Here is a 15,811-nt window from a genome sequence, read left to right on the forward strand (position 1 = left end):
CAGTCTTCTGACATCAACCCAAACTTCGGAATCATCCTGACTCAGGCTGTCTCAGTCCTCTGGTCCCCAGCTTTGTAAGGTATGACATTAAGGAGCTCATCTTCTCCCTTACTCCAAATTTCTTCCACATTTCTGTTCCAGGCCTTCCATGGCTCATGTCTGAATGGTGTAGCACCTCAGCCGCTCTCCTTGAGTTTCCTCAATTCTAACTCATCTTCCATTCTGAGACCAGATTAATTTTCCTAAGCCTACACTTTATCCTCTAACTATCTGGCCCTATAAAAGTCCTTACCTTCCTACTGCATCACCTTAAAATTCTTGTAAGACTTCAAGGTTTCTCAGTATCTACTTCATCCTACCTATTCAAGTCCACAACACTTTGGCTTATGCTACTCGAGGAGTTGCTCTATATATTGTATTTCCTATATTATTCCCTATGTTTACCTCCCAAACACTCTACTCGCAGACTCTTACCAGCTAGCCCCTAAGCATTTATCAAATACCCCAGGTTCATCCCCACCCCCATGACCTGGCTCGCGCTGACTCTATACCTATGATATGCTTTTTGCCCTACAACTCTTCATGGCTCCTCCAAGAAGCCTACCCTTTCCATTCCAGCCTCTACTGTCCTCCCTCTCCTCCAAACACCCATGAGGCTCATGGTCCGTACTAGACATAATCACTGAACAATGTGCAATGTCCTAGAGAGTTCTGTTTTCTTCCCAACCAGATCATAAACCAGACCTTCCCTAGATGGTAAGAATGAACCTATATACCTTTTTGTCTACTCCACAGTGTCTAGCAAAAGGCACTCAATAAATGTTGGTTGATTCATTTAGAGAACAAGCTTGTGGTTGCCAGGGGGACGGATAGAGGGAAGGAATAGTCAGGGAGTTTGGGATGGACATGGACACACTGTTATATTTAAAATGGATCACCAGTAAGGACCTACTGTATAGCACAAGGAACTCTGCACAATGTTATGTGCAGCCTGGATGGGAAAGGAGTTTGGGGAGAATGGATATGTGTATAAGTATGGCTGAGTCTCTCTGCCGTCCATCTGAAACTATCACAGCATTGTTAATCATCTGTATCCCAAAACAAAATTAAAAGTTTTAAAAAAATTAAGTGTTGAAACCTTCCAGTTAAAAAAATATTGGTTGATTCATTGAAATTGATTTCTTGGGATCTGGGGCTTGGGGGTAGGAGACAGAGGCTAAGAAGAAGGATAATTCTAGGTCATCTAGGTAATTCTAGAAGAAGATGCAATTCTAGGTCATCCAGAGAGTTGCTTGGACTTGCCACTTCCAGTCCTCCACCACCCTCCTGCTCGCGATCACCTTACCTGCAGAACTGAACCTCCTGTTCAAACTGGGAGTTCTCGGGCTGCGTTCCCTCCTTCAGCTGGCTGACGTTGAAAAAGGAGAGGGTGTGGTTGACAAAGCCATGCAGAGTCCCATTGTGACTATAGGAGTACTGATACACCAGGCGGGGGATGAAGTCAGAGGTGACGGCGATGACAAAAGCCTGGGGGTAGAACCAGAAGCACCTGAGGAACAGTCAGGACGGACACCGTCCAGGTGGCACAGGTCCATCTGACTAAGAGACCGCCCCCCTCCTGGGCTCCCTATCCAGAGGTGCTGCTCTGACTAACAGAATCTTTGTCCCTGAGCTCATGGTGCTGACCTACCTGGCTTTTCCATCTTTGACACGTGGAAGGAAACCACTGACTGTCAAGAGAGTGAATTACGACCACCGAAGCAAAGGATGCTAAGCCAGTTTGGGCCATTTGGTGAGGGAGGGCATAAACATCTCTGAGATATTTGAACTGATGCTGGCATTGGCCACACCAAAGAGGAGTGGATGGGGTTTCCCTGGTGGTTCAGTGGTAAAGAATCTGCCTGCCAATGCAGGAGACATGGGTTCAATTCCTGGTCCAGGAAGATCCGACAAGTCACAGAGCAACTAAGCCCATGTGCCCCAACTACTAAGCCTGGGCTCTAGAGCCCGGGAGCTGCAACTACTGAGCCCGCATGCAGCAACTACTGAAGCCTGAGTGCCCTAGAGCCCATGCTCTGCGACAAGAGAAGTCACTACAATGAGAAGCCCATGCACCACAACTAGAGAGTAGCCACCAGTCATTGCAACTACAGAAAAGTTCCACAGAAACAAAGACCCAGCACATTTGAAAATAAATAAATAAATAAAACTATTTTTTACAAAAAGGAGTGGAAGACTTTCTGAGAAAATTATCAATCGTAATGAGTGTGTGCGTGCTAAGTCGCTTCAGTCGTGTCTGACTCTTTGCGACCCTATGGACTGTAGCCTGCCAGGCTCCTCTGTCCATGGGGATTCTCCAGGCAAGAATACTGGAACGGGTTGCCATGCCCTCCTCCAGGGGATCTTCCCAAGCCAGGGATCGAAAGTGCGTCTCTTACATCTCCTGCATTGGCAGGCAGGTTCTTTACCACTAGCGCCACCTGGGAAGTCCAGAGGGCTGCTTAAATGTGATGGGCAAGGACATCGAATGGTACACTTGCCCCTGAGTGACAGCAGAAAACCAGGAACACCACAGCTATGGTTCCACAGGGAACCTCAGTTTCACCATTCTCAGCGCCTTTCATCCTGTCATATGATGGAAGTCACTCTCATCCATTTTGCTTAGAAAAAGTAAGACACCAAGGGAGAGGAATAGGTCTTGCTGGATGAAATGCACCCACCCGACCTCGCCCCGGGTGTATCCAAGTCCTCTATAAATGTCTGCGGAGCAAGCCAAATGACAAATGAATGATTGCCTGTTTAAATGCAGGAGGACTTTCTGCAAAGAAAATCTTAAATCTTTTTGGCAGGTGTTTATACTGTCCCCGGCACCAACAATTAAAGTTCTTTCAAAAAATGCAGTTTAGGCATTGTTTTCTAAATATATACGTGAGTGTGCGGGGCCACAGCCATACGTAACAGTGAGAAGCATACTTCTAATAATCACAGCTGCAATTAACAGAGCATGGACCAGACATACCTTCATCATCTCTTTTGATTTCTAGGATGATATGATTTGGTGAGACTCTGATTCGCCCCCATTTTTTAACAAATAAGAAGTAAGGGCAGGGAAGTAAAACTTCTGTCTTTCTGTTGTGTAGCTGAAAAGTGCTTGGTACTCACGGGCTTTTTTCCAGAAGCATGTGTGCTCAGTCGTGTCTGACTCTTTGCAACCCCATGGAATGCAGCCTGCCAGGCTCCTCTCTCCATGGAATTCTCCAGGCAAGAATACTAGAGTGTGTTGCCATTCCCTTGTCCAAGAGATCTTTCCAACCCAGGGGTCAAACCTGCATCTCTTGCATCTCCTGCCTTGGCAGGCAGATTCTTTACCACTGAGCCAGCTGGGAAGCCACTAGCACTAGCAACTGCTTCTTTTCTAGAAGCCTCAACTCCAAAGCAGTTATTGATCTATTTTCCAAAAGGCACCTGATTTCTCAGCCTTGAGACCTGCACTTCCTACATCAAACATCCCATGTGTGACGGGCTGATCCTCTCTGCACACCTCATGTCACTTTATGTGTTCTTAGTGGGGAGCCTGGACAGTCAGGGCTTCTCTCCCAAGAGAACAGGGGCCGTGACTTTCTTGCTATGGGCTGAGCTGACTGATCTGGACTCGGGAGATGGAAGCAGAGACCCTGCCTGGCCACCGTCTGTAAGGAACTCAGACGCCAAAGGAGCTGTTGGCTTGGGTCCAGCAGGATTTCCTCTGAAACCTGGACACGTCTGGCAAGGCAGTTAAGGAGGTCAGAGCAGGCAGGACCTCTCTTCTTCTATGTCCTATCTTAAGCAAGCAGGGCCAGAGTCCACAGGGATAATTAAGACTTCACACTGACAACTTGGAGGAACGGTAATTAGGAACTGCAGCCTGGGCGATGCTCCAGGTATTGTTCAGCTCCGGAGTAGAAAAAGAAAGGGAAGAGATGGATAGATATGGGGAATTCTTTCCTCGTGATTCTTGGCTCCGAAGAAAGATCTGATCTGGATTCTTAAGGCCGAGGTATGCATTCTGGTGGGTAATTACCTTTCTTTCTCTTAGTGAAATGAATGACAAAGCTGCAGGGCTCTGGCGACAGCCTGATGCGTAAGAAGGCGTGTACTCACTCTTAACCGGAGGGGCTAAACGGCAACCCACTTAAGTATTCTTGCCTGGGAAATCCCATGAACAGAGGAGCCTGGCAGGCTACAGTCCATGGAGTCACAAAGAGTCAGGCACGACTTAGCAAGTAAACAATAAGAACAACAACTGTATTAATTAGAGCTCCCAATGGAAGAAGCTGGGAGGTAACAGAACTGGTTTCCTGCCCTGAAGACCTCAGCTCCCCTGGAAAGCCCTTCCCACAGAGAAAGGGTGTGAGGAACACAAGCACTTACGTTGATGATAACAGAGAATTTGCCGATGCCGGAGAGGATATCAAACCAGATCCCTGTTAAGACAGAAAGAGAAGGGCGTCTGGCTCCCTCCCGCCCCCAGCCCAGTGATGACAAGGCCGCAGCCAGAGTGACGCTTTGCAGGCAAGTTACCAGTGGAGCTCTGCCGGGGCCCCCAGGGACGGGCTTGTCTGGAAAGGCTTAGGGGCAGCCCTGTCTGCAAACCTGGGGGCGTGTGTGTGTGTGTGTGTGTGTGAGAGAGAGTCATGTGACCTCCCAGCACCTGAGAAGAAGAGGATGAGGGGCTCAGGGGGGCTGATGAAGCAAGAGACGCCCCAGTATCCTGGATGCCTGACATGGCGGGAGGGGCGGCCTGGGAGACAGGGGGAGGGGCGGAGGGAGGGGATGGGGAGGAGCCGCGTGGCCTCTGGGCAGGGGACATACCGATATCCTTGGTCCTCACAGCATCTGGCCGTCTCAGCTCCGTAACGAACTTCTTCGCATCCAGGCGCACTTCAATGACGTTGTTGAGGAGGGCAAACACAGGTGCCAGAGGAAAGGAGGCCACGAAGAGGGTGACGAAGCCAAACTGGATGACTACGAGAGAGCGCGGCCCGAGAGGTGGCGGGGGTGAGGTGTATCTTGCCCGGCAGCCCTGGGCCCTGTCTTTTCTGACCCGGATCTCTTGTCCTCCTTGGGCTCAGGCTCCCTCTCTGACCTACCCCACAGAGGGGGCGTCTCAGCACCTGCAGGCCTAGCTGGTCAGGGCCATCACTTGGGTGCAAAGCTCTGTTTAGGTGAGAAGACCTGAGGAAAGGAAAAATCTCGACTCCTTCCTTTCCATCACCTTCTATCTCCAGTCACTAATTCTGCTCATTGAACTCAAAGTTAACAAACTTCTTCAGCAAAGGTCTAGATAGTAAAATTTTTTTTTAAATGGAACCTTAGTTGATTTACAATATTGTGTTAGGTATACAGCAAAGGGATTCAGATATACATATATGTTGGTGGTAGTTTAGTGGCTCAGTCGTGTCCAACTCTTGCAACCCCGTGGACTGTAGCCCACCAGGCTCCTCTGTCCATGGGATTCTCCAGGCAAGAATATTGGAGTGGATCGCCATTTCCTTCTCCAGAGGATCTTCCTGACCCAGGAATCAAACCCAGGTCTCCTGCATTGCAGGCAGATTCTTTACTGACTGAGCTACGAGGGAAGCCCATACATATATATATACATGTACATGTATTTGTATTTATACATATATATACACACATATAATTTTTAAGATTCTTTTCCATTATAGGGTATTACAAGATGTTGAATAGAGTCCCCCGTGCTCTACAGGAAGATCTTGTTAGTTATCTATTTTACATATAGCAGTTTGTATCTGCTATATACAATGCCAAACTCCTAATTTACCCCTCCCCTGACACTCTCTCCTTTGATAAGTTCCTATGTCTGAGAGTCTGTTTCTGTTTTGTAAATAAGTTCATTTGTAGCATTTATTTAAGTGTTTTTGATGTGGACCATTTAAAAAAATCTTTACTGAATTTGTTACAATATTGCTTCTGTTTTATGTTTTGGTTTTTTGGCTGCAAGCCATGTGGGATCTTAAGCTTCCCCACCAGGGATCAAACCTCCACCCCCTGCATTGGAAGGTGAAGTTTTAACCACACTGGACTGCCAGGGGAGTCCCTGTATTACTTTTTAGATTTGACATATGAGATATATAATATTTGCTTTCTCTGGATGATTCACTTCACTTAGTATGATCATCTCGAGGTCCATCTATGGTGCTGCCAATGGCAATATTTCATGCTTTTTTATGGCTGAGCAGATAGTAACTATTTTTGCATGGTCTGGTCATATGACTTAACTCTGCCTTTGCAGAGTGAAAACAGCTGGAGCCAAACATGGACCAACGGGCTTGGTTATATTCCAATAAAACTTTATTTACAAAAGCGGTAAATAAAGTGGGCTGGATTCATTTGCTGACCCTTGATGTAACTTGAAAACTATGTCCTACTGTAGCACAGAAAACTATATTCAATTTACTGTCATAAGCTATGATGGGAAAATATGAATATATATTATATTTTATTTACGTATAAAACTGAATCACTGTGCTGTACAGCAGAAATTAAAACAAAATTATAAATCAACTACACTTCAATAAAGTAAACTTTTAAAAAAATCTCCCAAAGTTGGCCACTTCTTGCCCTATCTGTAGTCACTGCCTTATTTAGGAAGTAGATTCATTCATCACATGCGTACCGAGAGCTCACTGAATGTCAGGCATGGTGCCAAGTATTTAAGGAGATAAAGGTCTGGACCTGCCTTCAAGGAGCTTGGTGTGAAGCAGAAGACAGAAATGTACGAAGATGTGCAAGGAAACTCGATGTACAGCAAGAGAGAAAGAAGAATGTACTAGACAAAGTGGAGACCGGAAGAAGAGAGCTCAAGCCTGCTCAGGGTGGGGACCGTGGGGAGTCTCCATATGGACACGGAAGCTTAGATTTGAAGGATGTGCTGTCCCTGCAGACAGAATGCATTAAAGACAGCAGCCCCACTTCACTCCCCTCCAGAATCAGTGCGGGCAGAGGAGTGGAGGCAGCCTGTGCAAGTCAGATGGCTGTAAGGAGTCCAGGCCCTCATCACGTCTCCCGGTACAATTGCAACCACCTCCTCCTACCTGCTTTCCTTGTCATGGGAGACCCTAGTTCGATTCCTGGGTTGGGAAGATCCCTTGGAGAAGGGAATAGGTTACCCACTCCAGTATTCCTGGGCTTCCCTGGTGGCTCAGATGGTAAAGGATGTGCCTGCAATGTGGGAGACATGGGTTCAATCCCTGGGAAGGGAAGATCCCCTGGAGGAGGGCATGGCAACCACTCCAATCTTCTTGCCTGGAGAATCCCCATGGACAGAGGAGCCTGGCGGGCTATAGTCCACCGAGTCTCAAAGAGTCAGACACGAGTGAGCGACTAAGCACAGACACTACATCCGTCCAGCCCCAAGTCTCCAGGAATCCAAGAACATCGCCTGACCTACTCACAAGCCTTCCTGTTGGCTCCTCTCTGTTACTGGATAGAATTCAGATTCCCTGTCTCAGGACATAGGTACTGGATCATCTTACCTCTCTAGCCAGCCTCCCAGCACTCCCACAGCCATGATGCTTCTGCCTTCCAGGACCCTGAGCTCCTCACCTCTGGATTTCCCCCTGAACCCCTCAGCATCTCCCTTCACTGGCACACAAGCACTCATTCTCCAGCTGGCAAAAGTCTACGCATCCCCAAGAACAGTCAAATGCTATCTCCTTGGAGAAGTCCATCCCTCCTCTAACAAAGTGGTTGCTCTGTTATAGCTGTCACTGTGCACTGCTGTGATTGATTTATCTGTGTGCCTTTATCTCCTGAAGGCAGAGCTCCATCCCTTGCAGGGGCTCAGTACAGATTTGCTGATGCAAAGTTAGACCTGAGTCTCAAGAAAGTCAGTCTAATAAGACCTCCCTAGGGCTTCCCTGGTGGCTCAGTGGTATAGAATCTGCCGTCGATGCAGAAGACATGGGTTCAATCCCTGGTCTGGGAAGATCCCACATGCCATGGAGCAACTAAGCTCACGCATAACTACTGAGCCTGTGCTCTAGAACCCAAGAGCTGCAACTACTGAAGCCCAGAGCCTGTGCTCCCCAACAAGAGAAGCCCCAGTGAGAAGCCCATATACCGCAACTAGAGAGTAGCCCTTGCTCGCCGCAACTAGAAAAAAACCACACAGCAATAAAGACCCAGCACAGACAAAAATATATAAAATTATTAAAAAACACCTCCCTATTTAAAAAATATTTTATTTGTTAATTTATTCAGCTGCATCAGGTCTTCATCACAACATGCAGGATCTTTAATTGAGGCATACGAGCTCTTAGTTGCAGCTTCTGGAATCTAGTTCTCTGACTAGGAGTTGAACCTGGGCACCCTACATTGGGAATGTGGAATCTAGTCTTAGCCATTGGACCACCAAGAGTTGCCTAATTATTAAGGCAAGTTATTAACCAGTTACAAATTGAGAATAATAAAAATACCCACCCAGTAGGTTGACAAAAGGGTAAATAATATTGCATACATAAAGTGCTCACAACAACGTCTGTCACTTAGTAACTGTTCAGTGATACCCGTCCTGTGTATTCTTCATTATTACTGGAGTACAGATGGCTGCAATGTATCCTGCCTACGTGTACCTTAAACAGACACATGTTTAAGGTACAAACACTGAAGGAGAGTCGGAGGCCTCACCTCCAGCCCTGGACGTGTTTTTCAGTAGCCCCAGGTCCTTAGGCAATCCTCCCTGTTTTATTGGGCTTCTGCATCTTCATGTTCAAATTGAAGAAACCACTTTAAATCCCCTTCAGTTCTGATTTGCTGTGGTGCTGTGATTCCCATTCTCTTGGAGAACCTTCAAGATTCGAGGATATCCACGAAAAGAAAGAAAAACCAGGGGCTCCCCTGGTGACTCGCCGGTAAAGAATCCTCCTGCCAGTGCAGGACATGGGCTCAATCCCTGATCCCGGAAGATCTCACATGCCTCAGAGCAACTAAGCCCATGTGCCACAATTACTGAGTCTCTTCTCTAGAGGCCAGGAGCCGCAGCTACTGAGCCTACAGGCCCCAGAGCCTGCATTCTGCAACTAGAAGCCACCGCAATGAGAGGCCTGAGCACCTCAATGAAAATTTAGCCCTCAATAGCTGCAACTAGAGAAAAGCCCACGTAGCAATTAAGATCTGGCACAGCCAAAAGTAAATTTATTAATTTTTTTAAAAAAAAGAAGAAAAACCAGGATCCAAACTTAAATCAACAAATGAAATAAAAATGAAGCAGAAGTTTCGAGACAGAGAGAATGCACAGAACTTCACCAGCACATCTGTTTTGGTCTGGCAGTTTGCTTGGGCCACGGTCAAGGGCTGTGGCTCTCCCTGACCTGGTGTGCTACCCTAGCCATGGTCCACGATGCCCAGGGGATTCCCCACAGGCCCTAGGAGACCAACAGCTGCCAGATGGTGGCAAGACATACCAGAAGGCACAGATTTGTCAAGGTCAGGTCCTTGAGATGAACAACTGCCTGGCTAGTTAGCTGGCTGAAAGTGAAAGTGAAGTCCTCAGTTGTGTCTGACTCTTTGTGACCCCATGAACTGTAGCCTGGCAGGCTCCTCCATCCATGGGATTTTCAAGGCAAGAGTACTGGAGTGGGTTGCCATTTCCTCCTCCAGGAGAAGAAATCTTCCAAAGCAAGCTTTGGGAGCCAGCTTCAAATGCAGGGTCTATCATATCCCTTAACTCAGGCTTTGCTGAGGAATTCACTTTAGAGTCAGGGGTGGGGTGAGGGCAAGTAGAGAGTGAAGTGGGGTAGAATTAACAAGGAAAGCAAAACAGATGTCAGACTAGTTTTCCGAAGCCTGTAAAATGCATGTTTGTATTTAAGTATATAGATGAATCTGTCCTTATTCCTGGGGCTCTAAGTTGGTCTCCTTGATTCTAATAAGCTCAGGTCTATAAACGGGTGATGTTTGTATGAGTGACTTCCTCTAACAGAACTGCTTAAACTCTGATGGGGAAGAAATGGGGTGGGTTACGTCTAAGAGCCTATAAACTGATACAGGCTGTCCTCTCCACACTCATGCAAATGGCACTCAGAAATCCACTGTCCTTCCTTCCAGGATCTTAGGAAAAATTAGGGCTCTCCACTTCCTCGGCTTCCTCCCTCATGAATTCCCAAGGCAGACTTGAGCCCTCTCCTCTGAGGGGGCTGCCCTGATCTTTGCATCTTCTCTTTCACCAGCTCTCCATCACAGGGAGTCTCAGTCCTAGATCTTGGGTCTCCTCAGTGCTAAAAGTGCCCAGAAATGATCCCAACCCCACACTGGGTCTCTCCTCTTGCCTTTTCCAGGCATGTCTGTATGTTTTACACCGAACAACCTTAAGAAGGTGAACTCAGCAAAGGCCAGTGACACCACCACCCTGTCCCTCCTCTGACGCTTCTCCAGGGTGTCCTGGGGCCAAGAGAAACCACACTCAGAATACGTTCCACGGCCACAGGTGTTACCAAGGCTTGGACCGGGTACACGGCCCATTTCCAGGAATCCACTTAGAGAGGCAGGAACAAAGAGAAAGCTTTGTTTCATCTTGGGGAGAGGAAAAAAATGTATAAAACCATAAACCTCTGGCATACAAATGTCAATTCCAAGACTTGCTTTTTGTTGTCGGAGATCTACACTCCGTATCAGATGGGCGGCCTTCGGGGGTCACTTCATAGGACACAGCATACCAGCCTTCACCAACACCAAGACTGGCTTCTAAAAATAGCCAGCCTCCACAAGGCTCAGAGCAGGCCGGAAATCCTCAGCACTCTGCATAATAGAAGCCAGGCTGGCTCCACCAATAACAGATTAGACCTGGGCCAAGCCAATTAGGGAGGAATTCATAAGTTGATTTTCAACAAAATCTTTACAAAGCCTGCTGGCAAGTGCTCCAGAGACACCTAGCTGAAAGCAAAGAGACTAGAAAGCCTCCTAAGCACAAACCCCATTGGTTTTCTCTTCTCAATCCCCAGCAACCAGTCTCCTTTGAAAATATGCAGCTGCAGCCCTGTGCTGCCTGATGCAATTAAAATCTTGGCCTTGATTACCTGGGCTTAGGTTAAAATAACAAGGAGGAGTGGATTACACTCAACATTGTCCAGGAAGGACATTTCAGGATGATCAGCTTAAGGAATAGTGTATCAAGTGGGATAGAGTGGACCCGCCAGGACTGGTGGAAAAGCTCTTGATGGAACACACGTTGTTTTTCATTTACTCAAAATTCTTCAGTGAACGTATCTACCCTTCCATCACACACACACACACCCTCACACAGGATACCGCCCAGATCTTTGGTATGGCATTCAAGACCTTTCAGATATGACCCTGAGTTAGTTTTGCACATGCACGTGCTCCCCACCCACGCTCTAAGCTGACACTGAGCCACGGCGCTTGGAGACCGAATCTGCAAGCTTGCCAAGTGTTTCAAAACCATTCGGACTTCCCTACATTCACCACATTGCCCATATTCCTGAGCCTTGGTACGTGCCACGGAAATCTATCATTTTCCTCCTCTTCCTGTCTGTTGGATGGATTACCATTTCTATTTCAGGTTCCACTGAACGTCCTCCGTGAAGGGTCTCCCCCGCTCCACTCCCCATCCCTCCTCCAGGCAGAACTGGGAGCCGGGGCACCTCTCCTCCCCGTTCCCATGATGCCCTGCACACATCCCTCTCCCTGTTTATCTGACTTGCGCCGGAAGCACAAGTCAGATAATCTCCTTTTAGACTATTGACGTTTTTGACTCTTCCGCGGCCCCGCCATTTTGTGTGGCGTCCTTCCCGTAGTAGATGTTGAGAGGTTATCTTGTTTCGTGACTATGAACTTAATGTCACCAGCTGTAAATACAAAACAAACACGAAAAGAAGCAGACGCCTGAAATGTGTGGATGGAAATCATTGTGTTTAGTGACGGGGAGGGAGAGGGGGCCACGAAGTTCTAACATGGCTCTGACACGTCCACACGGACAGCCTCAGTGCTGTCACGCACACGGAAGACTTTGAAGAAAGTTGGTTGTAAAAACCATCAGTTAGGAGAGTCTAATTCTAAAGGAAATAACCATAGCTTTCTAAAATTCTTTCTATAATTTAGTAATTGTATGATATAGTCAGTTTAAAGGGATTAAAAGCTGGAGGTTTAAGGCTCTTCCCTGTTGAGATTTCACTGGAGGTCCACTCCTTAAGACGCTGTGCTTCCAATGCAGTGTCTGGTTCCATCCCTGGCAGAGGAACTAAGATCCCACATATGGTGAGGCTGGGGGGAAAAAAAAAATTCTCCCCGTCATGAGCCTCTAATAAGCAATGGAAGGGAAAGACTCAAGAATATGTTGGCATGAGTCTGTCTCCTCACTCAGGAGGTGGTCACAGAAAAGATTCAGCTAGAAACAGCCCATGAATGTAACACTTAGGTAAAAATAAAGCATGGGACGGTCATCACTGTTTATTTCATCAGCCTGCATTTCCAGACAGTGTCCAGCGATCCCCTTCTCCTAAGAACAAGGGAAGACAACTGTGCTCGGCACTGTGTCTGGTGTGAAAAAGATTTGTAAGTGTTGATGGACCACATAAACAGGAAGAGTTAGGAGAAGGCACATGATTGGCTTTCTTGGAATGGACCTCTATTGCTTAGGAAAATAGTAAAAGTCTTGACAGTAGAAGCATAAGAAGGCGCTCAATGTCCATCATCCATTACTTATGGATTCATTCACTCATTCATCGAACAAGCATCTACTGGGCACAGTCTAGATACTGAGCACCATGCTCACTGCTAAGGAAGCAAAGATGAACAGATTACTGTGTCATGTCTGATTCTTTGCAACCCCATGGACTGCAGCACACCAGGCTACCCTGTCCTTTCAAGAGTTCACAGGATATAGTGGAGAAGATGGACATGTAAGCAAATCCTGGCTATGTCTTGGAGTCAGACTTTCAAGGGCAGCATTAACAGAGCACAGTACCAGGGCAGGAGTAACTTATCCTCCCCAGCAGGAATATGGACAGACTCACAACCATTGGGTTTGACTTGAAGAACAAGCCAAAGAGACCTCTGAAGGTTTTCTGCATGTTTGATTAGTTGGTGTCACTTGCTCAGTCGTGTCTGATTCTAGGCGACCCCATGGACTGTAGCCTGCCAGGTTCCTCTGTCCATGGGATTTTCCAGGTAAGAATACTGGAGAAGATTGTCATTCCCTTCTCCAGGGGATCTTCCAAACTTGGGGGTCAAGCCTGGGTATCCTGAATTGCAGGCAGATTCTTTACCATTTGAGCCGCCAGGGAAACCCCTGGTGTGTTTGGTAATTGAGGTCTCTCTTGCCAATCCATTCATCAAATTCACAGACTACTGAGGAAATAAAGACAGTAGGTTGAATTTCCTTTCAATCTCCAAAGGATCACCTGGGGTTTATATATGGCTGTTGCTAAGCAAGTTCAGTCTCTCAGTCATGTCTGACTCTTTGCAACCCCATGACTGTAGCACACCAGGCTACCCTGTCCTTCACAATCTCCTGGAGTTTGCTCAAACACATGTCCACTGAGTCAGCGATGCCATCCAACAATCTCATCCTCTGCTGCCCCCTTCTACTTTTGCCTTCAATCTTTCCCAGCATCAGTCTTTACCAATGAATCAGTTCTTCACATCCGGTGACCAAAGTATTGGAGCTTCAGTTTCAGCAACAGTCCTTCCAATGAATATTCAGGGTTGATTTCCTTTGGTACTGACTGGTTTGATCTCTTTGCAGTCCAAGGGACTCTCAAGAGTCTTCTTCGCCACAATTCAAAAGCATCAATTCTTTGGCACTCAGACTTCTTTATGGTTCAGCTCTCATTATATACATATATATATATATATACATATATATACACATATATATATATACATATATATATATGTATATATATTTCCATATATAATGGATTGAACTCAATTCAGAAACCCTGGAAGTTGTAACAGGAAAGACCAGCCTTGAAGTCATGGCTTAAGTATTAAGAGTCTATTGCCTACAAATCAGCAAAGCACCAGGACAGATCAGTAAGGGCAAGTTTTTTTCATTTCCTTGTGGTTAAGACAGACTCAGTCCCCACTGTTCCTCATCCCTTGTGAATTGTGAAACAGTAATTCCTCTGGATGAATGTAGAAGGACCAATGCCTTTCTGAGAGCTCTGCTCCTCAGGAACTCAGAGTCTGGCATAACAGTCAATCTCAGGATGATGGATACAGACCAGTCCACAATCATCCCTCTTGGCTACCCCAGAAATAGAGCTTAGGGTCATGGGAGTCTTCAGATGTGAACTCCACTGATGGCCACAGAAAAAGGCAGGAAATTTTGGTTCTCAGCCACAGGGGGCTTAAAGGCCTGGAGACTATGGTCTTCTGGAAAAATCTTCCCATTTCTCCTATCTTCTATTAGAAAAACTCCAGACCCTCAGAGGTCATGGAGCTTCATCCAACAATTCCTAAACACCCACCATGTGCAGGCAGCTTGCTCTCCTGTTCACAAAATAATCTCTGGTATTAAGTATTATTATCTCCACTGTACAAGTGAGAAAACAGACTCAGAGAGGTGAAATAATTTTCCCAAGGCCACACACCTAGAAACTGATGAAGCTGGGAAACAAAGATAGTTTCTGATGCCAATGGAGTTCAAGGTCCTTTCGCTGCACAGAAATGTAAATATTCAACCGTAAAGTTACAGCATTCTTCCCTCTGCACCCCCCACCTCGGTTACTCTCAAGCATCTTAGGTTTCCTTTTGGGGAGTTTCTCCAACCTGATGTCTAATCTTTTTGTCAGAGAATGAACTTTTATGAACACCAGAGCCCCCATCAGTCTGTACAGGTGCTTTCCCTTCCCAGGGTGACTTTGCCACATATGGGCGTCTTCTGGGCCTGGGGCGGGGGACGGGGGGCGGGTGGGGCACGCTGCAGCTGAACTTGACATTTTCTGTGTCATTGCTCCATCTGCCATGCATTCGTGGCACCGAAAAAATCTTACATCAGCTTCTTAAAATTAGAGAGCATTGAGTTTCTGAACTCTTTCAATTCACTTCTGATTTTCAGAGAACCACTTGGTGCATTTCCAGCCAAAGTTTATTGAGTAAATAAATGAAAGGCTTGGCCGACTCGCTCTTGTTTACTTTTTCCATCTCCAAAGTGGGATGTGAAGGGCAGTTACCCATGCATCCTTCCTCCACTCCCCCATCCATTTATCCATCATCTATCTTCCCATCTACCCATCCAGGCAGGGATGATGCAGTCAATGAGGTGGAAAAGCAGTGAAAATAGTCAAGATTAAGAGAAATTCCCAAGCAACCAATCCCCAAGGACCTTTATTTGCTTTATCCCTTTGCCCTTACATCTTCTTAGAGGGTGAGGGCAAAGTCAATGAAAAGAACACATATGTAATGTAAGTGTATGGAGTTTTAGGAAAAAGGAAATAAGGAACAGACTAAGGAGAGAGACACAAATACACAACCTTTAAGGACCCACAACTAGGCTGTGGCTGAGCAACGAAGTGCACTCTTAGCTTGGCTGATGGCAAGGAGAGAAATGGGAACACGAGCAAGTTCTCCGTATCTTAACCTAAAACACTGCTTCCATCACTGCCTCCCTCCCTCATTCATTTCTCAAGCATGACTGGGCATCTCCTGTACATCAGGAGCCTTCCAGGCATGGTATCCAAATATACCCTTGCCTTTTCTCTTAATTTGTTGTGGGGAAAGGGGCTCCAAGCACAGAGCAATGTGTGCTTCAAAAGAAGAGGAGAGACATGAACTGTGACTCACCCTC

General features: G+C 46.7%; 1 protein-coding gene across 2 annotated transcripts in view; it reads right to left on the minus strand.

The window, feature by feature from the left end:
• Window positions 1–15,811, minus strand: part of ANO2 (anoctamin 2) — a 336,156-nt gene that overhangs the window by 11,489 nt on the left and 308,856 nt on the right. For both annotated transcript variants that reach the window (XM_043882141.1, XM_043882142.1), the window contains exons 21-23: window positions 4,852–5,004; window positions 4,411–4,463; window positions 1,346–1,527 (exon numbers count right to left, since the gene is read on the minus strand). In XM_043882141.1, the coding sequence (XP_043738076.1) occupies window positions 1,346–1,527; window positions 4,411–4,463; window positions 4,852–5,004 (388 nt within the window). The remainder of the gene's footprint in view (window positions 1–1,345; window positions 1,528–4,410; window positions 4,464–4,851; window positions 5,005–15,811) is intronic.

Source organism: Cervus elaphus, chromosome 22 (assembly GCF_910594005.1).
Source record: "Cervus elaphus chromosome 22, mCerEla1.1, whole genome shotgun sequence".
NCBI lineage: Eukaryota > Metazoa > Chordata > Mammalia > Artiodactyla > Cervidae > Cervus > Cervus elaphus.